General features: G+C 42.2%; 1 protein-coding gene across 2 annotated transcripts; it reads right to left on the bottom strand.

Annotated features, from left to right (window-relative positions):
* Positions 1 to 1,157: 1,157 nt before the first annotated feature.
* LOC109865334 (interferon regulatory factor 2-like) lies at positions 1,158 to 11,749 on the bottom strand. Of its 2 annotated transcripts, none has more exons than XM_020453423.2 (9): positions 11,534 to 11,749; positions 10,482 to 10,574; positions 7,825 to 7,924; positions 7,497 to 7,673; positions 6,858 to 6,892; positions 6,380 to 6,500; positions 5,141 to 5,314; positions 4,221 to 4,264; positions 1,158 to 2,570 (listed from the first exon to the last, which is right to left on the bottom strand). In XM_020453423.2, the coding sequence occupies exons 2-9, from the start codon at positions 10,566 to 10,568 to the stop codon at positions 2,265 to 2,267; spliced, it is 1,044 nt and encodes a 347-aa protein (XP_020309012.1). In that variant the 5' UTR covers positions 10,569 to 10,574; positions 11,534 to 11,749; the 3' UTR covers positions 1,158 to 2,264. The 2 variants fall into 2 exon arrangements, with proteins under 2 accessions (XP_020309012.1, XP_020309020.1); XM_020453431.2 differs by having other exon boundaries at positions 1,164 to 2,570; positions 5,141 to 5,305.
* Positions 11,750 to 24,923: the final 13,174 nt, after the last annotated feature.

The following is a 24,923-nucleotide window of genomic DNA, read 5'->3' on the forward strand; positions in this document are numbered from 1 at the left end:
TAGGGCTGGTATACAGAAGATAGCCCTATTTGGTAAAAGACCAAGTCCATATTATGGCAAAAACAGCTCAAATAAGCAAAGAGAAATGACAATCCATCTTTACTTTAAGACATGAAGGTCAGTCAATCTGGAAAATTTCAAGAATTTTGAACGTTTCTTCAAGTGCAGTCACAAAAACCATCAAGTGCTATGTAAAAACTGGCTCTCATGAGGACCGCCACAAGAAAGGAAGACCCAGAGAGTTACCTCTGCTGCAGAGGATAAGTTCATTAGAGTTACCAGACTAAAGAATTGCAGCCAAAATAAATGCTTCACAGAGTTCAAGTCACAGACACATCTCAACATCAACTGTTCAGAGGAGACTGCGTGAATCAGGCCTTCATGGTCAAATTGCTGCAAAGAAACCACTACTAAAGGACACCAATAATAAGAAGAGACTTGCTTTGGCCAAGAAACATTAGCAATGGACATTAAGACCAAGGATATCTGTCCTTTGGTCTGATGAGTCCAAATTTTAGATTTTTGGTTCCAACCGCCATGTCTTTGTGAGACACATAGTAGGTGATGCGGAGAGTAGATGGTCTCTGCATGTGTAGTTCCCACCGTGAAGCATGGAGGAGGAGGTGTGATGGTGTGAGGGTGCTTTGCTGGTGCCGCTCTCTATGATTTATTTAGAATTCAAGGCACACTTATCCAGCATGGCTACCACAGCATTCTGCAGTGATACTCAATCCCATTTTATTTGCACTTAGTGGGACTATCATTTGTTTTTCAACAGGACAATAACCTAACACACCTCCATGCTGTGTAAGGGCTATTTGACCAAGAAGGAGAGTGATGGACTGCTGCATCAGATGACCTGGCCTCCACAATCACCCGACCTCAACCCAATTGAGATGGTTTGGGATGAGTTGGACCGCTGAGTGAAGGAAAAGCAGCCAAAAAGTGCTCAGCATATGCTGGAAAAGCATTCCAGATTAAGCTGGTTGAGAGAATGCCAAGAGTGTGCAAAGCTGTCATCAAGGCAAAGGGTGGCTACTTTGTAGAATCTCAAATATAAAATATATTTTGATTTGCTTCACACCTTTTTTGGTTACTACATCTATTTCATAGTTTTGGTTACTACAACTATTTCATAGTTTTGATGTCTTCACTATTATTCTACAATGTAGAAAATAGTAACAATAAAGAAAAACCCTTGAATGAGTAGGTGTGTCCAAACTTTTGACTGGTAATGTATATATACACACACACATACAGTAAGCTACAAGCATGTACAATTTCACATACAGTAGATGTCACAAATGCAGACAGAAAATATTGATGGAAAATATATATATTTTTCCTCATGTGTCATGTAAATAACAATAAAAAAAAGTAATCTAACAAATATTCAGAAATCTTTAATTTTGGGGGAAAAATATACAAATTGTATAATTGTCCACCCTAGATTAAAATGTACCTATATAATATATATATATATATATATATATATATATATATATATATATATATATATACACACACAGTGGGGCAAAAAAGTTTTTTTCTCATTTTGTCTGTCATAGTTGAAGTGTACCTATGATGAAAATTACAGGCCTCTGTCATCTTTTTAAGTGGGAGAACTTGCACAATTGGTGGCTGACTAAATACTTTTTTGCCCCACTGTATATATATATGCTTAAAAGAGAGTGCCTTAAAAGGCATCTAGATAAATTACCAAGTGCATTTAGTCACTTCATCCTTTTATCCTATGGATGGCATCTCCTTGAAGGCCAAAGACAAGGTTGCAAAGAGAGCCATAGATAAGGCCTCTACTATGGCTTCAGCTTTGCTGTTAGTGTACACACATACACAGCTCAGAGTGGCCAGACACATCCCCGTCAGTGCTTTCCATAAGGTGCAGAAGCGGTTTGCCATTACGCAGACAAATTAGTATGTACATTATTAACAGTGGGCAAAGTGGGATGAGATGCCCTACAAATATTTTCACAGTTCGTAGATGAATTCTCTCCCATCGCATCTAAAAGGCCCTGAGATGTTGGGAGGTTCAGTTTGGGCATTGATCCATATTCTACAGCTCACAGAGCCCCATACCCCTATACTGTACTGTATGTCCCAGTCATTCCTATGAGTAGGCACTCTGGTCGAACAAGGCCAGCAGGCACTCTGGTCTAACAAGAAGGCCAGCTGTGATCAAGGCTTTTCCACGCCAAGCCTGCCACTGACTGGCCCATATCTTGAGTCACTGCACTTCCAGGTCTTCAGCAGGTCTTCACAGAGGACTTAGAGATGTCTGAGGTCTTCATGATAACGCTGGCTCGGGTCTCTGCAGCAGAGGCCTGGCTGGAGGAAGCCTGCTCTGAAGGAGGGTGTAGGACTGCTGGCATGTCCCTTTTCCAGGGGCTGTTGTTGTAGCTGATGAGGGGCATGGGGTCCCTGGTGCTGGTCACTTTGAAGTTGGTTACCTTTCCAGTAGTGACAAAGGTGGCCATGCTGGGTAGTGAGCACGATGGTACTCTCAGCACAGAGGAAGCTAAACTTGATCCCCACAGCCCACCATGAAGATGCTGCAAGTCACAGTGAAGGTGGGTTTAATTCAGCCATAACCATTCAAACACTTATTTCAGGATAGATCTGAATATAGATTTGGCCACAAGCATATTTCTTAACATGTATAGTAGTCTGTTTGTAGAATTTTCATAAATCATTGACAGCATTAGAAGAGGGAATTTCATTGACACTAACCACATTTCCATCCACAGTTTTCATGCGAGTAAAGTAAAAAAACAGCTGTGATGGAAATAGGACGTTTCGATACAATTTTATAAACGCCGACAGATAATTTGTTCATTCAACATGGTGGGATCTTATTGTGTGTTGAACTTTAGATTTTTACTCAGTACATGAAAACTTGAGAGAAAAATTACATTTTGTGTGCACATGTTTTCTTTATGCAGAGTTTTGCATTTTCGCATTAAAATATGTCACCAATTAGATGGAAACCTAGCTATAGCAAGTCTTGCAAAACATGTGGCATATTTACCAATGAAAATATATTACTGCAACTTGAACACATTGGCATGCCCATGTGCATTTTGTCATGTTTATAAGCGCTGTATGTCTTAATACTTTCTAACATGCTTGTAAACTGCTCTTCCTGCTGTTGAGCTCTGCATGATTCATCTATACTAAGGAACCTCATCTCCTCCCTCTTCACCCACGGACATACACACACGTGCGTGTGTGCAGCATCAAATTTCCTCTTCAAGCTCAATGTAGCAAGATACTCTACAAGAACCACAATAGCCATCTTGTCCACATTTTTGAAAGTAGCTGACAGCCAGGGCTTTCTAGGGCAAAGAAAATAGCTTGGCATTATACTAGTTTTCTCTGTTTCTCCAATGGGCATGTCATTATGTATTAGAACACGACAAACAATAGAACACTACAACACAAAAGGGAAATAATGGTTGAGAAATAAAGAATGCTATCCTGTTGAATTCTGTAACTGTATGTATGTGCCTTGATTTGTGATTGGGCTTGTTTTGAGCACAATTCAAGACATGAAATGAGGTTTAATCATTAGCCAGGGGACAAAAGTGAATCTGGTATTCACCAGAGAGCTGCCTTCTGTTTTTCGTCTTTCTTTACGTCAGAGCACTTTAGAACAGGAACTGACAATATGGGCTGGGCTAGTGGTAGAAGTAAAAGGGACAGTACCACCATTCTACAGTTACAGTATTCTTACTACTGTAAAGCAGTAGAACTGGCTAATGTAATGAACTCAAAATCGTGGGTTTCAAGTGAAGGTTTGTTTATCTTTTGATAAGGCAGGGTTAATGATTCAGCGGCCTGTACAGTATGTGTCTGTGTACCCAGGCAGGCCCAGCCATGCCGCTCAGCCCTATTAGAATTAGCTAATTCTGCTAGCTAAGTGCACTTCCCTTGGCTAAGAGAACAAGCCAGCTACAATGGCACCATAAAACAAAGCTGTCGCTTTATGCTGCAAGCACTCCATAAAGGCACACAGGCTCAAAATCAAAGGCTTCTGTGTGTCAGCTCATGATTTTTACTTTCTTTCTAACCGTAGAAAATAATCTAGCTGTCTTGAATGATTATTTGGCTAACATAATGGTTAGGAGGCAATTTTTGGACTGATGGGATTTTCTTCTGATACAGATATGCAATTGGACAATGCAATTGTTCAGTGTCCTTACCTCCTTAGAGTCCTCTTCACTGTGCACACTGTCTGTGTCACTCTCTGTAAAGCAGAACAGAAAGAACAACCATGAAAACCCATAACTCAGGGATTTCCAGACTAACAGGTTGGAGAAGGATGGGCATATGAAAGAATGTCAGAGTTAAAAAAGTGAAATGACAATAGGCTTATCTGCTACCATCAGTGATGAACTCTAGTGAACTTCTGCACATAATCATTGTAGAGATTATATGTTATGCTTCACCAAATACTAAACATGCAGGAATAGTAAAGTAGTTATATGTACAGTATCATACTATATGTAGCACATCAGGCGGATCAATATCAACTGAACCATATACAGTATCATATTAAGCATACACATACAGAAATAACTGTGTAAATATGCATAAATACAAGTTCATATTCTGAGTTCAACTCTTTCTGTGTTAATGCTTCTCCCAAGCAACACATTAACTTATTCTACAGTGATACCATGAGCAGGTTGAATGACAGTGGTGATGTAGCCATGTTTATGATAGCAAGCACTGGCCTGGCCTTGGGCTTGCAACAGGGAAGCCTTATGGCCCTTATAGACATTAAGCAATACACCACAGTACTATACTATCTAGACTGAATAAAGGTTCAAATGTTTCAATTTGACTTGGCATTTTAAAATGGAGGTGATAGTGGGCCTTACAAGTCGCAGGCATACAATGGTGTTAGAAAATATAGTGGTACCTCCCATCACCAATCAAATGATTCACCTCGAGTGACATTCTAATCATTCACATCTCTTTCATCGCTGCTCTGAACTATAGGAACTATACCATTATTAACACCTATAATGGGTACTGATGTGAGTTCCAAGTAACCCCGTCTGTTGTGTTAGGGCATGGGTTGGGATGGAGTGGGAGGATTTAGGGGGTGTGGACTGACCTCCATACGAGGACACAGGGGAGATCTGGAGTGGGTACGGGTGGCTGGAGCTGACTGACTGCTCCTCATTCTCCGTGGTCACCTCGATGGTCTGACACACATATGGCAGGTCATCAATGATCAGCTGGTCATCCCCAGGGCTGCGACTGCCCGGATGAAGAAATTCTGAGGAAGCTTAAGATAATCCCTGGTTATAAATTTGTCCTCCAGTGGAAAGCCTAAACAATTTACTCACAGCTATATGCATAAGACATTAGTAAGTGTGTAACTACTATACATGTTCATAATAACATTCCTTGTCACTACTCCTGTTGTGCTCTCTTAACTTCTTGGTGACGGGGCAGTATTTTCACGGCATTGGCATGAAATGCATGCCAAAATTCAACTGCCTGCTACTTATCCCCAGAAGATAAGATATGCATATTATTAGTAGATTTGGATAGAAAACACTCTGTTTCTAAAACTGTTTGAATCATGTCTGTGAATAGAACAGAACTTATTTAGCAGGCGAAACCCTGAGGACAAACCATTCAGATTTTATTTTTTGAGGTCACTCTTTTCAATGAGTTTTCATTGGGAATCCAGATTTCTAAGGGACCTTCTTGCAGTTCCTACTGCTTCCACTGGATGTCAACAGTCTTTAGAAATTGGTTGAGGTTTTTCCTTTATGTCATGAAGAAGTAGCCCTTGTAGTGCACTGTTAGCTATTTTCCTCCTGTATTGAACATAGATCATCCCGTCTTCAATTTGATCGATTATTTAGAACCGGTGTTTTTCTGGATCAAACGCGCCAAATAAAATTGACATTTTGGATATATATTGACGGAATTAATCGAACAAAAGGACCATTTGTGATGTTTATGGGACATATTGGAGTGCCATCAAAAGAAGCTCGTCAAAGGTAAGGCATGAATTATATTTTTATTTCTGGGTTTTGTGTCGCGCCGGCAGGGTTGAAATATGCTTTTCTCTCTTTGTTTTTTCTTTTTGAAATCTGACAGTTGGCTGGATTCACAACAAGTGTAGCTTTCATTTGGTATCTTACATGTGTGATTTCACGAAAGTTAGATTTTTATAGAAATTAATTTGAATTTGGCGCTCTGCATTTTCACTGGCTTTTGGCCAGGTGGGACGCTAGTGTCCCACATATCCCAGAGAGGTTAATGGTCTACCACACAACATCAATTCAATTGATTAAATGTGTGTAGTGGACACAGACACTGATGCCAAAGCTCTTACCTGTGCAGTCTGTAATGTACTCCTCTTTCACTTCATCCTTCACCTCTATCCTCACCACTTCATGGTCTTCAACAGACCCATTCATGCTCTCCATGGATGAGGACCTGGGCTCCACCTGTTCCTAGGGTGACAGAGGCAGAGAGGTGTGGGCATCTCTTTCCATCTTCACTGGAGGTCTGTCATGTTTGCTAATATCATTTTACATTTGCCAAGTAAAATTATCAAAAATTATTATCAAAGAATGGTTTGAATGGTTAGAATGGTTTGAATGGTCTGAATGGTTAGAATAGTCTGAATGGTTAGAATGGTCTGAATGGTTTGAATGGTCTGAATGGTTTGAATGGTCTGAATGGTTAGAATGGTTTGAATGGTTTGAATGGTCTGAATGGTTAGAGTGGTCTGAATGGTTAGAATGGTCTGAATGTGAAATTGAATAGTAATGCACTGAGGTCTTGTGTGTCAACACACTAGTTATTACCTTGTTTTTTCCCTCTTTTTCCCTCCTTTTCTTTCCTAGAAAACACATCAACATGACATTCCACTGTTAAAAGGTGGAAACAAATAAATATTTTTCAGTGTGTCAATTTCAAACCTATGCAACCGTCTCAGCGAGAAGAACATGTAGATAAACTGTTGATTGCAAATAAACAGTAATGTAAAAACATCTACAACATTAACAAATGTGCATCTACATAATCAAGTGTTAATAACATATAAAACCGTGCTTACAGCACATATTATACATGAATTACCTTGGCTAGTAGCTACACAGTAAAGCCATAAGTGTTATCCTCTCTGGAAGCTGATCTTTAATTCGGTCTCTGCCATTTCTAATTCAATTTTATGCATTTATTTAACCTATATTTAACTAGGCAAGTCAGTTAAGAACAAATTCTTATTTCCAATGACGGCCTACAGCGGGCCAAACCTGGACGATGCTGGGCCAATTGTGTGCCGCCCTATGGGACTCCCAATCACAGCCGGTTGTGATACAGCCGGATTTGAACCAGGGTGTCTGTAATGTCGTGTCTACCAATGAGATGCAGTGTCTTAGACCGCTGCACCACTCGGGAGCCCCAATCTTTGTTCTCTCAGAGCTAGAGAGGCAACCACTTGCCTTTCTTGGTCTGGCGCTCTGACGCAGACAGCATCTTGTATACCCTGAAAGCGTTGGTTCCCTTCTTGATGCTCTTGTCTTTCACCTCCTCAATATCAGGCAGAGAGTTCATTGCACAGCGGAAATTGGCCTTCCATGTTTTCGGGTCTGGTTTGTCGATCCCTAGTTGGTATTTTCCTGAATATAAAAAATGACTTATTATTGGAAGGCTATGCTGCTGCATAAACTTTAGTCATAACACTGATCATAACACATAACAGTGGCATTGGTAATGTAACATACTGTGTATTGTTAGCCAGTTCTTATCATTTCATTTTCATAACTGTACCTGTATGAATGGCCCAGTTCTTGAATAAAGGAGCATCTTTTTCCAAATCCCAGCCATGTCTTGCAGCATGCATCCATGGAATCTGGAAGATCCTCTTCTCCTGCAGGTTCATTACAACAATGATTCAGACATTTATGATTTGGCTAACACATCGCACACACCTTGCGTAATTTGGTCAGCTGCATGATTAATCTCCCCACGTCCAAATAATCAGGGACGAAAGCGAAAACATTCCTACGCATTCCACAAGAGATTAAGATGAGTCCATAGACTGCTTACGAGGTACGGAAACAAATATCTGAATACATTCTTTCGCTGAACTATCTTATTATGTTTAAATAGATACTTCCTTTAAATTCCCATTAAAGGTGCTGACAAAAGTCATATGTGAAAATAGTCTGTTTTTAAAAGACTGAAGCACAGGAAGCATTTGAAGGTTATAAATATTCAGACCCCTTCACTTTTTCCACATTTTGTTACGTTACAGCCTTATTCTAAAATTGATGAAATAGTTTTTTTCCCTCATCAATTTACACACTGTTTTTTTAAACAGACGTATCACATTTACATAAGTATTCAGACTCTTTACTCACTACTTTGTTGAAACACCTTTGGCAGCGTTAACAGCCTTGACTCATCTTGGGTATGACGCTACAAGCTTGAAACACCTGTATTTGGGGAGTTTCTCCCATTCTTCTCTGCAGATCCCCTCAAGCTCTGTCAGGTTGGATGGGGAGCGTCGCTGCACAGCTATTTTCAGGTCTCTCCAGAGATGTTCGATTGGGTTCAAGTCTGGGCTCTGGCTGGGCCACTCAAGGATATTCAGAGACTTGTCCCGAAGCCACTTCTGTGTTGTCTTGGCTGTGTGCTTAGGGTCATTGTCCTGTTGGAAGGTAAACCTTCACACTAGTCTGAGGTCCTGAGCGCTCTGGACCAGGTTTTCATCAAGAATCTCTCTGTACTTTGCTCCATTCATTCTTCCCTCAACCCTGACTAGTCTCCCAGTACTTGCCACTGATAAACATCCACACATCATGATGCTGCCACCACCATGCTTCATCGTAGGGATGGTGCCAGGTTTCATCCAGAAGTGACGCTTGGCATTCATGCCAAAGAGTTCAATCTTGGTTTCATCAGATCAGAGAATCTTGTTTCTCATGGTCTGAGATTTCTTTATATTTCTTTTGGCAAAAACAAAGCTGGCTGTCATGTGCCCTTTACTGAGGAATATCTTCTGTCTGGCCACTCTACCATAAAGGCATGATTGTTGGAGTACTGCATGTTCTCCCATCTCAACTCTGGAGCTCTGTCAGAGTGAACTTCGGGTTCTTGATCACCTCCCTGACCAAGGCCCTTCTCCCCAGAGTGATCAGTTTGGCCGGGCTGCCAGCTCTGGGAAGAGTCTTGGGAAATCTAAATGTCTTCCGTTTCAGAATGATGGAGGCCACTGTATTCTTGGGGACCTTCAATGCTGTAGACATTTTTTCGTACCTTTCCCCAGATCTGTGCCTCAACACAATCCTGTCTCGGAGCTCTACGGCCAATTCCTTCAAACTCATGGCTTGGTTTTTACTCTGACATCTGTGGGACCTTATATAGACAGCTGTGTGCCTTTCCAAATCATGTCCAACCAATTGAATTTACCACAGGTGGACTCCAATTGTAGAAACATCAAGGATGATCAATGGAAACAGGATGCACCTGAGCTCAATTTCGAGTCTCATAGGGTTTGTCATTATAGGGTATTGTGTGTAGATTGTGGACTGGGGATTTAATCCATTTTGGAATAAGGCAGTAACGTAACAAAATGTGGAAAAAGTGAAGGGGTCTGAATACTTCCGAATGCACTGTATATGTAACATTTCTACCTGAAAATAATACATGTAACATTTCTACCTCAATCACATATCAGTAGTAATGCAGGAATAAAAATCCACTAAAGAAAAACTGTCCGGTCTGGCTAGCTGTTGTCTGTAGGCTACAGCTCGGTATTTTATAATTAGTTTGCGTTTGCGAGGTTGACAACATTAGCAAAACATTCACATTACAACTCTTCCTTAAGTCCTTGCAACAGTTCCTTCACAACAGTTTTTGTAGATAAAATGTTTGACATAGTTCTTTTAACATCCTGTCATGTGTGCTTATTATTTTACCATTGATGTGTTCTAGGCTATTTTGAGACCATAAGAAAGATCCGGTAATGCTGGAGTGTCTACCAATGGCATATCCACATTTATGAAGTATTTATAAAATATAAAGTGCCCACACTTTAGATGAAGTGATGCAAAAATACTTAACTAATGATTAGTAAATGGTTTATAAGGACCTACAGTATATTACATCTAAGGAATGGAGTAATGACTAATACATGATAAATAAACAATTTACTAATTCATTATAAATGCTTTATTACGTGGAGTTTTTATAAAGTGCTACTCAAAACAGTTGTTAAAGAATATAGTAAGATGCACACAGGCTGTTTAGATGTGTACACGCCTGTTTGTGTTCCTATATGATGGAGGGGTTATGTTTGGTGGGTTTGGTAGCAATTGTTGCTTCAGCAAAGCTTGAAAACCAGGTACAGTATAAACTTAGAATATGGTGAACTTCCATACTAAGGCAAACTCAGTATCTCAATAAATATACATTTCACTTACTCTATTAACCCATTTCAGCCCAGGAATTAGGCAAGAGTTGATCTGTTCCTCCAGCCATGGTCGCATTCGCATCCTCTCCACGGGCATGGTGGCCTGCAGACACAGAGCAAGGAGGAAATAAACAGTAAATTGAATGAATGAACCCTTCACTTCACGTCCTGAAGACAGCAACAGATCAGAAAACATCTGAGACCAATTGGCCCATTTGGGGGATGACAATTCCCTGAGATTATCAGCAACATCTGATCTCATACAGAGCAGAACCCAGTACCAAAACACATCTAATACAGAGGGGCCACAACAACACACAATAATACATTCAGATGTGTTATATCACATGTCGAACTGTACTCTGTTGATGTGTAATAAGGTGTTAATGAATCTTGAAAATAGGTTAACGGTGCACATAAGGCCATGACCATGACCTCTAGTTAGTGCTGCAAGTAGAGTAATCACGTTTGTGATCAAGGTCCACTCCAACAAAACGCAAGAAACTCCTAAACCAATCAACTGTAACAGGTTATGAGAATGTTACTTTAATATATTTGCATATTGGGTTTATCATACATATTATATTAAGAACATTAAGCCAATAAAATAATGAACTTGTAGTTATAATTTAGTCAACCCTGCATTTGTAGCTTAGTAGTCATGTAATTTACCAGAACCAAGCTTGTTCCAATTCCATTATGGTTCCAATTTCTTTCTGAGCCTGATAATAACATACACAATGTAAAAGACAACTACCGATAAATGGTTACTTCAATGGTTTATCGACAATCTGGTGCGCTATGCGCCACAGTTGGCAACAAATATACATTGCATCCGTCTCGCAAAGTCATGCTGTGGCCAAAACTGACAGCTGTTCAAGTTCACCAGAAAGCTGGCTGACATGTCAACCCAAAAGTGAAAATAAACTTCATTCCATGTCGGATTGTCGGTTGCCCATGATCGGATCAAGGTTTTATTGCTTTCGATTAGGGTTTACATGGTCGCTTCATGATTCTATGGATACATAACTCTTCAGCAAAAACAAAATGCGGAAACGTTACCTGCGATAAAGTGTTCTATTCAACTTGAGGTATCGACAGTCCTCTTGCCAGTCGCAAAGTTATCCCCGTGTAGTGTGTGATTTTGCGTACCAAAAGGAAAACTATTAGCCTATTTCAGTGTCCAGATCGAAAGCAAAACAAGTAAAGGAAGTGCTATGCGTGGAAATCCCCCTCCCGATATATTCGTTTCACGTCCCCTGGACATAGATGGCGTTGTACGTAAGGGGTTCACGGAAGTCGTGCTCATTGGTCTACGGCTACGCCTCTGCAATCGACAGCTCAATTTCATTTTCACTTCCTCAAACCTCATCTGGTTGTATTCCAGCTTGCTAGGCTAGTGACCAATCCTCAAACAGCGCTTTAGTTTTTGAGATACCCGAGGTATAAACAAAGCACAACCATATTTTAACATATCTCTAAGTTCTCCTATATACGAAATAGATGGTTGTATGTCTACAAATATTTACCAGGTTTTCCTTTTGGTAGCTGTTCAATAGACAACTTTCCAAGTCATCTGTGATCTAAATCAGTGCTGTATGGTCCTGCCTGACAAAAAAATAAATGCAGTAACATGTTTTTTGATGAGTGGCTATTGTACTTTGCTCTAAAGCACCCCCTAAACTAAAAATGTGAAGAGTATTGCCAGGCTCTGATATTGCTAGAATGTGGAATACAAGTCGTCGGTTAGCTGCCCTACATACACAGATAAACAACATTAGGATATCTTAATACATCTTGGAAATGTAGACCTGTAAACACACAGATACAATATTTATGATTAATTATGATGATGAACTTCACTTTTTGGTACGGTAACTGTTCAATAGACAACTTTCCAAGGACATTTTTTTATTTTTTATGTTGTGGCTATTGTATTCATCTATAAGAAAAGTGGGCTCAGACACTGAAAACTGTTATTTTTCCAGTCAAATGTTCTTCTGTGGATTTTATATGTTTAACCCCTCATGCAATTACGTTAGGGGGCCCCCTAGATTTCACTCCAAATCCAATATGACATCCAAAATCCAATATCACTGCCATATTACCACTAAATGGTGATTTAATCAACTGTATACGTACACATTTTAAATGAGAAATGTTTCAGATTTGTGTACTGTACTTATGACCTGTCCTCAAGTCTATTTTTGTTTACTTTAACTATGTTAGGAATCCAATATGCCCACCATATACACTCAAACACCTTTGTCTGGATACACACTACCGTTCAAAAGTTTGGGGTCATTTAGAAATGTCCTTGTTTTTCAAAGAAAAGCAAATTTTTTGTCCATTAAAATATCATCAAATTGATCAGAATGTTGTAAATGACTATTGCTATTGCAGCTGGCAACGGCTGATTTTTTAATGGAATATCTACATAGGCGTACAGAGGGCCATTATCAGCAACCATCACTCCTGTGTTCCAATGGCACGTTGTGTTAGCTTAAAAGGCAAATTGATCATTAGATAACCCTTTTGCAATTACAGTTGAAATGTACATACACTTAGGTTGGAGTCATTAAAACTAGTTTTTAAACCACTCCAGACATTTCTTGCTAACAAACTATAGTTTTGGTAAGTCGGTTTTGGACATCTACTTTGTGCATGACACAAGTAATTTTTCCAACAATTGTTTACAGACAGATTATTTCACCTATAATTCACTGTTTCACAATTCCAGTGGGTCAGAAGTTTACATACACTAAGTTGACTGTGCCTTTAAACAGCTTGGAAAATTCCAGAAAATTATGTCATGGCTTTAGAAGCTTCTGATAGGCTAATGGACATAATTTAAGTCAATTGGGAGTGTACCTGTGGATGTATTTCAAGGCCTACCTTCAAACTCAGTGCATCTTTGCTTAACATCATGGGAAAATCTAAAGACATCAGCTAAGACCTCAGAAAAATAATTGTAGACTTCCACAAGTCTGGTTCATCCTTGTGAGCAATTTTCAAATGGCCCTTGGAAGTACACAGAGAGCTAATATTAATAATATGCATGTCAATCTCTCCTGGCTCAAAGTGGAGGAGAGACTGATTTCATAACTACTTGTATTTATGAGAGGTATTGGCATGTTGAATGCGCCGAACTGTCGATCTAAACTACTGGCACACAGCTCGGACACCCATGCATACCCCACAAGACATGCCACAAGAGGCCTCTTCACAGTCCCCAAGTCCAGAACAGAATATGGGAGGTGCACAGTACTACATAGAGCCATGACGACATGGAACTCTATTCCACATCAAGTAACTGATGCAAGTGGTAAAATTAGATTTAAAAAACAGATAAAAAAAACACCTTATGGAACAGCGGTGACTGTGAAGCAACACAAACATAGGCACAGACACATGCAGACACACACACACACGGACAAATTGTCCGGCGCCGACAGAGATGGCCGCCTCGCTTCGCGTTCCTAGGAAACTATGCAGTTTTTTGTTTTTTTACGTGTTATTTCTTACATTAGTACCCCAGGTCATCTTAGGTTTCATTACATACAGTCGAGAAGAACTACTGAATATAAGATCAGCGTCAACTCACCATCAGTACGACCAAGAATATGTTTTTCGCGACGCGGTTCCTGTGTTCTGCCTTACAAACAGGACAACGGAGTGGATCCCATGCAGCGACCCAAAAAAACGACTCCGAAAAAGAGGGAAACGAGGCGGTCTTCTGGTCAGACTCCGGAGACGGGCACACCGTGCACCACTCCCTAGCATTCTTCTTGCCAATGTCCAGTCTCTTGACAACAAGGTTGATGAAATCCGAGCAAGGGTAGCATTCCAGAGGGACATCAGAGACTGTAACGTTCTTTGCTTCACGGAAACATGGCTCACTGGAGAGACGCTATCCGAGGCGGTGCAGCCAACGGGTTTCTCCACGCATCGCGCCGACAGAAACAAACATCTTTCTGGTAAGAAGAGGGGCGGGGGCGTATGCCTTATGGCTAACGAGACATGGTGTGATGAAAGAAACATACAGGAACTCAAATCCTTCTGTTCACCTGATTTAGAATTCCTCACAATCAAATGTAGACCGCATTATCTACCATATATATATATCCCCCCCCAAGCAGACACATGGATGGCTCTGAACGAACTTGTGGCAGGGTCTACAGTCAATCGCGGACTACAGGAAGAAATCCAGCCCAGTCACGGACCAGGATGTCTTGCTCCCAGGCAGACTAAATAACTTTTTTGCCCGCTTTGAGGACAATAGAGTGCCACTGACACGGCCTGCAACGAAAACATGCGGTCTCTCCTTCACTGCAGCCGAGGTGAGTAAGACATTTAAACGTGTTAACCCTCGCAAGGCTGCAGGCCCAGACGGCATCCCCAGCCGCGCCCTCAGAGCATACGCAGACCAGCTGGCTGGTGTGTTTACGGACATATTCAATCAATCCCTATCCCAGTCTGCTGTTCCCACATGCTTCAAGAGGGCCACCATTGTTCCTGTTCCCAAGAAAGCTAAGGTAACTGAGCTAAACGACTACCGCCCCGTAGCACTCACTTCCGTCATCATGAAGTGCTTTGAGAGACTAGTCAAGGACCATATCACCTCCACCCTACCTGACACCCTAGACCCACTCCAATTTGCTTACCGCCCAAATAGGTCCACAGACGATGCAATCTCAACCACACTGCACACTGCCCTAACCCATCTGGACAAGAGGAATACCTATGTGAGAATGCTGTTCATCGACTACAGCTCGGCATTCAACACCATAGTACCCTCCAAGCTCGTCATCAAGCTCGAGACCCTGGGTCTCGACCCCGCCCTGTGCAACTGGGTACTGGACTTCCTGACGGGCCGCCCCCAGGTGGTGAGGGTAGGCAACAACATCTCCTCCCCGCTGATCCTCAACACTGGGGCCCCACAAGGGTGCGTTCTGAGCCCTCTCCTGTACTCCCTGTTCACCCACGACTGCGTGGCCACGCACGCCTCCAACTCAATCATCAAGTTTGCGGACGACACAACAGTGGTAGGCTTGATTACCAACAACGACGAGACGGCCTACAGGGAGGAGGTGAGGGCCCTCGGAGTGTGGTGTCAGGAAAATAACCTCACACTCAACGTCAACAAAACTAAGGAGATGATTGTGGACTTCAGGAAACAGCAGAGGGAACACCCCCCTATCCACATCGATGGAACAGTAGTGGAGAGGGTAGCAAGTTTTAAGTTCCTCGGCATACACATCACAGACAAACTGAATTGGTCCACTCACACAGACAGCATCGTGAAGAAGGCGCAGCAGCGCCTCTTCAACCTCAGGAGGCTGAAGAAATTTGGCTTGTCACCAAAAGCACTCAAACTTCTACAGATGCACAATCGAGAGCATCCTGGCGGGCTGTATCACCGCCTGGTACGGCAACTGCTCCGCCCTCAACCGTAAGGCTCTCCAGAGGGTAGTGAGGTCTGCACAACGCATCACCGGGGGCAAACTACCTGCCCTCCAGGACACCTACACCACCCGATGTTACAGGAAGGCCATAAAGATCATCAAGGACATCAACCACCCGAGCCACTGCCTGTTCACCCCGCTATCATCCAGAAGGCGAGGTCAGTACAGGTGCATCAAAGCTGGGACCGAGACACAGAAAAACAGCTTCTATCTCAAGGCCATCAGACTGTTAAACAGCCACCACTAACATTGAGTGGCTGCTGCCAACACACTGACACTGACACTGACTCAACTCCAGCCACTTTAATAATGGGAATTGATGGGAAATGATGTAAATATATCACTAGCCACTTTAAACAATGCTACCTTATATAATGTTACTTTACCTACATTATTCATCTCATATGCATACGTATATACTGTACTCTATATCATCGACTGCATCCTTATGTAATACATGTATCACTAGCCACTTTAACTATGCCACTTTGTTTACATACTCATCTCATATGTATATACTGTACTCGATACCATCTACTGTATCTTGCCTATGCTGCTCTGTACCATCACTCATTCATATATCCTTATGTACATATTCTTTATCCCCTTACACTGTGTATAAGACAGTAGTTTTGGAATTGTTAGTTAGATTACTTGTTGGTTATTACTGCATTGTCGGAACTAGAAGCACAAGCATTTCGCTACACTCGCATTAACATCTGCTAACCATGTGTATGTGACAAATAACATTTGATTTGATTTGACAATAGCATACGCACTATACACACACATACGTATGGATTTAGTACTGTAGATATGTGGTAGTGGTGGAGTAGTGGCCTGAGGGCACAGAGTGTGTTGTGAAATCTGTGAATGTATTGTAATTTTTTATAAAATTGTATTAACTGCCTTAGTGCTAGAGGCGTCACTACAGACCCTGATTCGATTCCAGACTGTATCACACCCGGCCGTAATTGGGAGTCCCATATGGCGGCGCACAATTGACCCAAGGTCATCTGGGTTAGGGTTTGGCCGGGGTAGGCCATAATTGTAAATAATACTTTTTTCTTAACTGACTTACCTAGTTAAATAAAAGGTTAAATAAAAAAAACATAAATACCTTGTCACAAAACAACTGATTGGCTCAAACGCTTGAATGAGTAGGTGTGTCCAAACTTTTGACTGGTACTGTGTATGCATGTAAATATAATGCTCCTACCCAGAAGCAAGCAACTTAATGTAAATTGAAACACATAATGGTACAACTTCTGTAAATACTATGTACCTGCCTTTGAAAAATGATTTATGGTTTATTTCCCTGGCTTCAAAGGTGTAATGTAAATGAAATGTTGTTCAAAATAATATAATGTATAATGTTAATCTACTCACAAGCAAGCAGCGTTAAGTAAAATGAAACACAGTAGGGTAAAACCTTTTAATTACAATCAATGGGGAAAGACACATCAATGTAGAATAAATGTTGTTACAGCACCTGTAAGTGTAAATACACTGTACTTTCAATGCAATCACATATTTCACAGGATACAGTGCCTTGCGAAAGTATTCGGCCCCCTTGAACTTTGCGACCTTTTGCCACATTTCAGGCTTCAAACATAAAGATATAAAACTGTATTTTTTGGGGGAAGAATCAACAACAAGTGGGACACAATCATGAAGTGGAACGACATTTATTGGATATTTCAAACTTTTTTAACAAATCAAAAACTGAAAAATTGGGCGTGCAAAATTATTCAGCCCCTTTACTTTCAGTGCAGCAAACTCTCTCCAGAAGTTCAGTGAGGATCTCTGAATGATCCAATGTTGACCTAAATGACTAATGATGATAAATACAATCCACCTGTGTGTAATCATCGTAGTTCCAAAAACATCGTATTGGTTGATATAAATGAAAAGTTTAGAGCTGCAGGGGTTACATTCTGGCAAGTATTTGGCATGTTTTTACAAATGCAACCCCACTTGAAATTAGTGATGGTTGGATGTTTATATGTATTATTTTATAAAAATCACCAAATATTTGGAACTGAATGTCCTTTTTGAGGCACTGTGCAACAAACAACTAATCTGTAAGTATTCTATTCAAATTGAAAGGAAATGGAAACGTCTCAGTTACAACTCGGATAGTTCATCATAGTAGGCTCTTTTTTGAAAGATAACATTGACCCTACTTACAGTATGTGACAAACAATGTCTGATTTTACAGCTTGGAATGGTCTTGACAAGACATGATATACTAATCGGATGTCTTTGAAGAGTTGAGAGAGTACTCCTTTCTTATTTTCTTTACCCAACCAGTACATCCACTCAATAAAATGGAGATGCTTCTTTAAACTTTTTTTGGTCCAATTGCCCCTTAGCCTCCAGACCTTTCCCTTTATTGTCTGCCACGCTCTTTCAATGTGATGTGTACTACATCCTGTGTGAGGATCCACAGAGTTGTTTGTGTGGTTGACAGTCCAGTGATTGTAACCCAGCCTATTCAGAGACCTGACATACGCTTTCCAGCAGTCACTCGGAATGGTGGAACCTCTTCGCACATGTCATCTGATGAAAGGGATTAATGTTTCCTGTGTACGGTTTTCAACCATTTTAAGAACTGAGCGCCATCTGTTGTGTTTGACCTCCAACATCCTAAACACCCAACCCTGTCTTCTCCACGTTGACCCCATTATTCCACGATTGCACTGAAAGATAGGAACAAGTGCATATTGTTATTTTGTGACAGGGATTTGGCCAGTGGTTAGTCATGGGGATCAGTAAATCCATGGGAATTAGCATAATGTCACTTATGACATAAGCTAAGGTCTGATGGGTGAAGTTGTATAATGTTGAAAGACCTGAAACATGATCCTAGGAAACATCACCGATGATGTGTCCAAGAGCACAAATCAAATCAAATCAAATGTATTTATAAAGCCCTTCTTACACCAGCTGATGTCACAAAGTGCTATACAGAAACCCAGCCTAAAACCCCAAACAGCAAGCAATGCAGGTGTAGAAGCATGATGGCTAGGAAACCTACCTAGAAAGGCCAGAACCTAGGAGGAAACCTAGAGAGGAACCAGGCTATGAGGGGTGGCCAGTCCTCTTCTGGCTGTGCCGGGTGGAGATTATAACAGAACATGGCCAAGATGTTCAAATGTTCATAGATGACCAGCAGGGTGAAATAATAATAATCACAGTGGTTGTCGAGGGTGCAACAGGTCAGCACCTCAGGAGTAAATGTCAGTTGGCTTTTCATTGCCGATCATTCAGAGTATCTCTACCTCTCCTGCTGTCTCTAGAGAGTTGAAAACAGCAGGTCTGGGACAGGTAGCACGTCCGGTGAACAGGTCAGGGTTCCATAGCCGAAGGCAGAACAGTTGAAACTGGAGCAGCAGCACGGCCAGGTGGACTGCGGACAGCAAGGAGTCATCAGGCCAGGTAGTCCTGAGTCATGGTCCTAGGCATGGTCCTAACATGTACCCACTATAAAACAAAATGATCTACGGTCAAATGCATCTAAAGATTTTAATGAAGTGGTCACTGCATTCAAATGATTTCAACATAGTCTAGAACCAGTAAGAACATAGATTGAATGATATGCTTTGTGCTATTGCGCAAGATGCCTGACCCATTTCTATGTAAGAAGCCATATTTTTTATATTTATATTTAATTAATTAACTAACTCATCAATATGTTTTTTAAAAGTCAGCTTAACGTCTATACTAATACAACATAATAGGTATATACACTTCAATCATCAGAATAATTTTCGTACACTCGAGAAAACAACGTATACTTAGTTTTACACGTATTCTATAATAATTTAAGGTCAATAAAGATTGTATGCAAAATAATGAAAGCATAATGTAGTTCAGATAGAGCACAATCAGCAGGGCAGATGATAGAGTGCACAACTGTATCATCGGCATGAATTTCTGACAAAATAATATTTTTAATATATACAATATATTTGTTTATTAGACATTCCAACATATAACACAATATCGAGATACTAAAAAATGTATATGCAACATTTGAACAATTGTGAACCCCCTCGGGTTATGATGTTTATGACATGACGATACCTGGGCTATTTTAGTATTCCTTTTCTATTTTTTATTTACATGTTTATAATCCAAAAGTATATTTTTAGAGTGGAGTGAAATATTGTTTATGTTAACTGTAGAGAACAAGAACTTTTGTTGAATCAAAGAGTCACTGATGTTTTATATACAGTACTACACATATCCAGAAGACAGGTCCGTACTGTAATACTACACTATTACATGGTTATGTACTACTAATGTACTAGTATCTAGGATGTTAAAGAATATCTATAAGGGGGAACATGTACATGTTATAACACATTCCCCACAGCATCGAAGGTTGCATACACTGACACTGACATTGTATTTTGTTATGTGAAAGTAGCACAAGTGTGTGTAAAGAGTTTACATTTTTGTTTAAAAGTTCAGAATATGTCTCTTGTGAAAATTGAGATGGGGTACATTTATTATGCATTTCAATTTCTTACACATTTTTAATAATACTTATGAGTTGTAGACACGTATAAACCAAAGGTTTCATTTGGGTTATAATAATGATTTACAAATGAAAAAGTCAGTAGTTCATTGCATATTATGTAATTATGGATTCGATTATTTTTCATTATTTTGCCTATTTTCTCAACTGTCATCCCATTGCTTTTTGCTTTATAGGTATGCTCTGCTGGTCCTAAATCCAGACATAATCCACATATTTGGGATTGTTATAACTGGTCTACGTTGTGGGGGCACAAACAAATGTGTTCCTGGAAGGGTGAGCTTTCAGGAATGTGGTCAAAATAAATAAGCTATAAGCGATAGAAACAAGGATCTATTTCCCAGAAACGAATAGTGTATATCATCGATAATGTCACGCCCTGGTTGAAGTATATTGCGTTTGTCTTTATTTATTTGGTCAGGCCGGGGTGTGACATGGGTTTATTGTGGTGTGTTTTGTCTTGGGGTTTTGGTAGGTTTTGGGTGTGTGGCTAGTGGAGGTATCTAGCAAAGTCTATGGCTGTCTGGAGTGGTTCTCAATCAGAGGCAGGTGTTTATCGTTGTCTCTGATTGGGAACCATATTTAGGCAGCCATATTCTTTGAGTGTTTTGTGGGTGATTGTTCCTGTCTTTGTGTTTGCACCAGATAGGACTCGGTTTTCACATTTCCTTATTTTGTAGTTTCTTCATGTATAGTTTTTCCCTTCATTAAAATATCATGAATCATCATCACGCTGCATTTTGGTCCGATCCTTGCTATACCTCTTCGTCAGAGGAGGAGATAGAAGAAAGCCGTTACAGAATCACCCACCACAACAGGACCAAGCAGCGTGCAGCAGGAGAAGCAATAGCGGCAGCAGGAGATACGTAATAAGGAATTCTGGACATGGGAGGAAATCCTCGACGGGAGAGGACCCTGGGCGGCGCGGACGGAAGCCCGAGAGTCAGCCCCAAAAATGTCTTGGGGGGGGGGGCTCACAGGGAGTAGGGCTACGCCAGGTAGGAGACCTGCGCAAACTCCCTGTGCTTACCGGGGGACTAGAGAGACCGGGCAGGCACCGTGTTATGCAGTGGTGCGCACGGTGTCCCCAGTGCGGGTGCATAGCCCGGTGCGGTACATTCCAGCTCCGCGTATCGGCCGGGCTAGAGTGGGCATCGAGCCAGGTAAGGTTGGGCAGGCTCGGTGCTCAAGAGCTCCAGTGCGCCTGCACGGTCCGGTCTATCCAGTACCACCTTCACGCACCAGCTCTCCGGTGGCAGCTCCCCGCACCAGGCTTCCTGTGCGTGTTCTCGGCCCAGTACCACCAGTTGCAGCACCACGCATCAGGCCTACAGTGCGCCTCGCCTCTCCAGCGCTGCCGGAGTCTCCCGCCTATCTAGCGCTGCCAGAGCCTTCCTCATCTCCAGCGCTGCCGGAGTCTCCCGCCTGTTCAGCGCTGCCAGAGCCTTTCTCCTCTCCTGCGCTGCTGGAGTCTCCTGCCTGTTCAGCGCAGCCAGAGCTGCCAGCCTGCATGGAGCAGCCAGAGCTGCCAGCCTGCATGGAGCAGCCAGAGCTGCCAGCCTGCATGGAGCAGCCAGAGCTGCCAGCCTGCATGGAGCAGCCAGAGCTGCCAGTCTGCATGGAGCAGCCAGAGCTGTCAGTCTGCATGGAGCAGCCAGAGCTGTCAGTCTGCATGAAGCAGCCAGAGATGTTGGTCTGCATGAAGCAGTCAGAGATGTCAGTCTGCATGAAGCAGCCAGAGATGTCAGTCTGCATGAAGCAGCCAGATATGTCAGTCTGCATGAAGCAGCCAGATATGTCAGTCTGCATGAAGCAGCCAGAGACGTCAGTCTGCATGAAGCAGCCAGAGATGTCAGTCTGCATGAAGCAGCCAGAGATGTCAGTCTGCATGGAGCAGCCAGAGATGCCAGTCTGAATGGAGCAGCCAGAGCTGCCAGTCTGCATGGAGCAGCCAGAGCTGTCAGTCTGCAAGGAGCTGCCAGTCTGCAAGGAGCTGCCAGTCTGCAAGGAGCTGCCAGTCTGCACGGAGCCGCCAGAGCTGCCAGTCTGTAAGAAGCCGCCAGAGCTGTCAGTCTGCCAGGATCCGCCAGTCAGCCAGACTCTTCCAGATCTGCCAGTCAGCCAGACTCTTCCAGATCCGCCAGTCAGCCAGACTCTTCCAGATCCGCCAGTCAGCCAGACTCTTCCAGATCCGCCAGTCAGCCAGACTCTTCCAGATCCGCCAGTCAACCAGACTCTTCCAGATCCGCCAGTCAGCCAGACTCTTCCAGATCTGCCAGTCAGCCAGACTCTTCCAGATCTGCCAGTCAGCCAGACTCTTCCAGATCTGCCAGTCAACCAGACTCTTCCAGATCTGCCAGTCAACCAGACTCTTCCAGATCTGCCAGTCAACCAGACTCTTCCAGATCTGCCAGTCAACCAGACTCTTCCAGATCTGCCAGTCAACCAGACTCTTCCAGATCTGCCAGTCAACCAGACTCTTCCAGATCTGCCAGTCAACCAGACTCTTCCAGATCCACCAGTCAGCCAGGATCTGCCAGAACCACCAGCCAGCCAGGATCTGCCGGATCTAACTACCTGCCTGAGCTTCCCCTCAGTGCTGAGCTTCCCCTCAGTGCCGAGCTTCCCCTCAGTGCCGAGCTTCCCCTCAGTGCCGAGCTTCCCCTCAGTGCCGAGCTTCCCCTCAGTGCCGAGCTTCCCCTCAGTGCCGAGCTTCCCCTCAGTGCCGAGCTTCCCCTCAGTCCTGAGCTGCCCCTCAGTCCCGAGCTGCCCCTCAGTCCAGTGGGGTCTATGTCTATGGCTGTCTGGAGTGGTTCTCAATTAGAGGCAGGTGTTTATCGTTTTCTCTGATTGGGAACCATATTTAGGCAGCCATATTCTTTGAGTGTTTTGTGGGTGATTGTTCCTGTCTTTGTGTTTGCACCAGATAGGACTGTTTCGGTTTTCACATTTCCTTATTTTGTAGTTTCTTCATGTATAGTTTTTCCCTTCATTAAAATATCATGAATCATCATCAGGCTGCATTTTGGTCCGATCCTTGCTATACCTCTTCGTCAGAGGAGGAGATAGAAGAAAGCAGTTACAGATAACTCCCGTTATCATGGTTCAATGATAGGTGTTCCATTCTGTGGACTGAGAATAAAAATACCTTACACAACACATACATTTAGATTATTAAAGAGTTGTAAAAACGACATGTAATTTACCCAAATTAATGTAATTGCCTGTAGTTCTTGAAATGAGAGAAAATAAAAAGGTCATCTAGAGAAAAAATTGGAATTTATACATGAAAAACTTTTAAAATCTACTGTATTTAAGCTTGTTAATTTTTATATGCTGTACGTATCCATATTGCCCAGGTATCGTCATGTCATATACATCATAACCGTAGGTCAATTTGTGGCTCTCTTTGCCTCTATACAGCTCTTTGACCTACTGTAAACTCCCTTGTTAACATCTAAACCGGAATATGAAATTATCTTTATGATTTTTCTTACCATTATTACTTTGGGTTCTAATTCGTTAAACTCGCTGCATTAAACTCGCTGCTTAATGGGGAGAACCGGTTGAAAGTGTCTGTCGGCTGAATGAGCAACAGAGCATTCCTACAGCATTTCCTTCCTGAAGCCATGAGAAAGTTGTCTGGCTGCGGGGACCTTGCGAGGGGATTTATACTACTACCTGTATTTACTGGTGGCACAGACACTGTTTCATCCTTTCCTTACACTTAAATGACCCTTGCCTAACAATTGCTTCTGAAGCTGGGCTTGCAGCACAGCTATCCTCGCCGTAAGGCTATCGTTCTCCTGTATATTATGAGTACAGCGACTGCAATTAGAAGGCATCAAGTTAATGTTACTATTTAGCTTTGGCTGGTGGAGGTCCTGATGAACCACGTCCAGATGAAGCTTCCGGTTCAGATTTGAGCGTGGGAAAAACAAAAAATATTAAAATATTAAAAAGTAAAAACCGTAAACTTGGCAGGTAGCAAAGTAAGGTTAGCAAAAAAACGCACAGCAGCACGTAAACATGTCTACAAGTTGTGACCGGAAATGAGGAGAGATACACCCACACGAGAGATACAGAGATACAGATTACCGACCATTTCGAATCTCACCATACCTTCTCTGCTATGCAATCTGGTTTCAGAGCTGGTCATGGGTGCATCTCAGCCACGCTCAAGGTCCTAAACGATATCTTAACCGCCATCGATAAGAAACATTACTGTGCAGCCGTATTCATTGATCTGGCCAAGGCTTACGACTCTGTCAATCACCACATCCTCATCGGCAGACTCGACAGCCTTGGTTTCTCAAATGATTGCCTCACCTGGTTCACCAACTACTTCTCTGATAGAGTTCAGTGTGTCAAATCGGAGGGTCTGCTGTCCGGACCTCTGGCAGTCTCTATGGGGGTGCCACAGGGTTCAATTCTTGGACCG

Source organism: Oncorhynchus kisutch, linkage group LG2 (genome assembly GCF_002021735.2).
Source record: "Oncorhynchus kisutch isolate 150728-3 linkage group LG2, Okis_V2, whole genome shotgun sequence".
Taxonomy (NCBI): domain Eukaryota; kingdom Metazoa; phylum Chordata; class Actinopteri; order Salmoniformes; family Salmonidae; genus Oncorhynchus; species Oncorhynchus kisutch.

Bases quoted from the DNA above. Each gene is read 5' to 3' on its own strand.
- LOC109865334 (XM_020453423.2), bottom strand. From the start codon at position 10,568: ATGCCCGTGGAGAGGATGCGAATGCGACCATGGCTGGAGGAACAGATC. The intron at 6,501-6,857 runs GTAATAACTAGT...CTGTCACCCTAG, and splicing joins AAAAAGAGGGAAAAAACAAG to GAACAGGTGGAGCCCAGGTC. The intron at 5,315-6,379 runs GTAAGAGCTTTG...GATTATCTTAAG, and splicing joins GTACATTACAGACTGCACAG to CTTCCTCAGAATTTCTTCAT.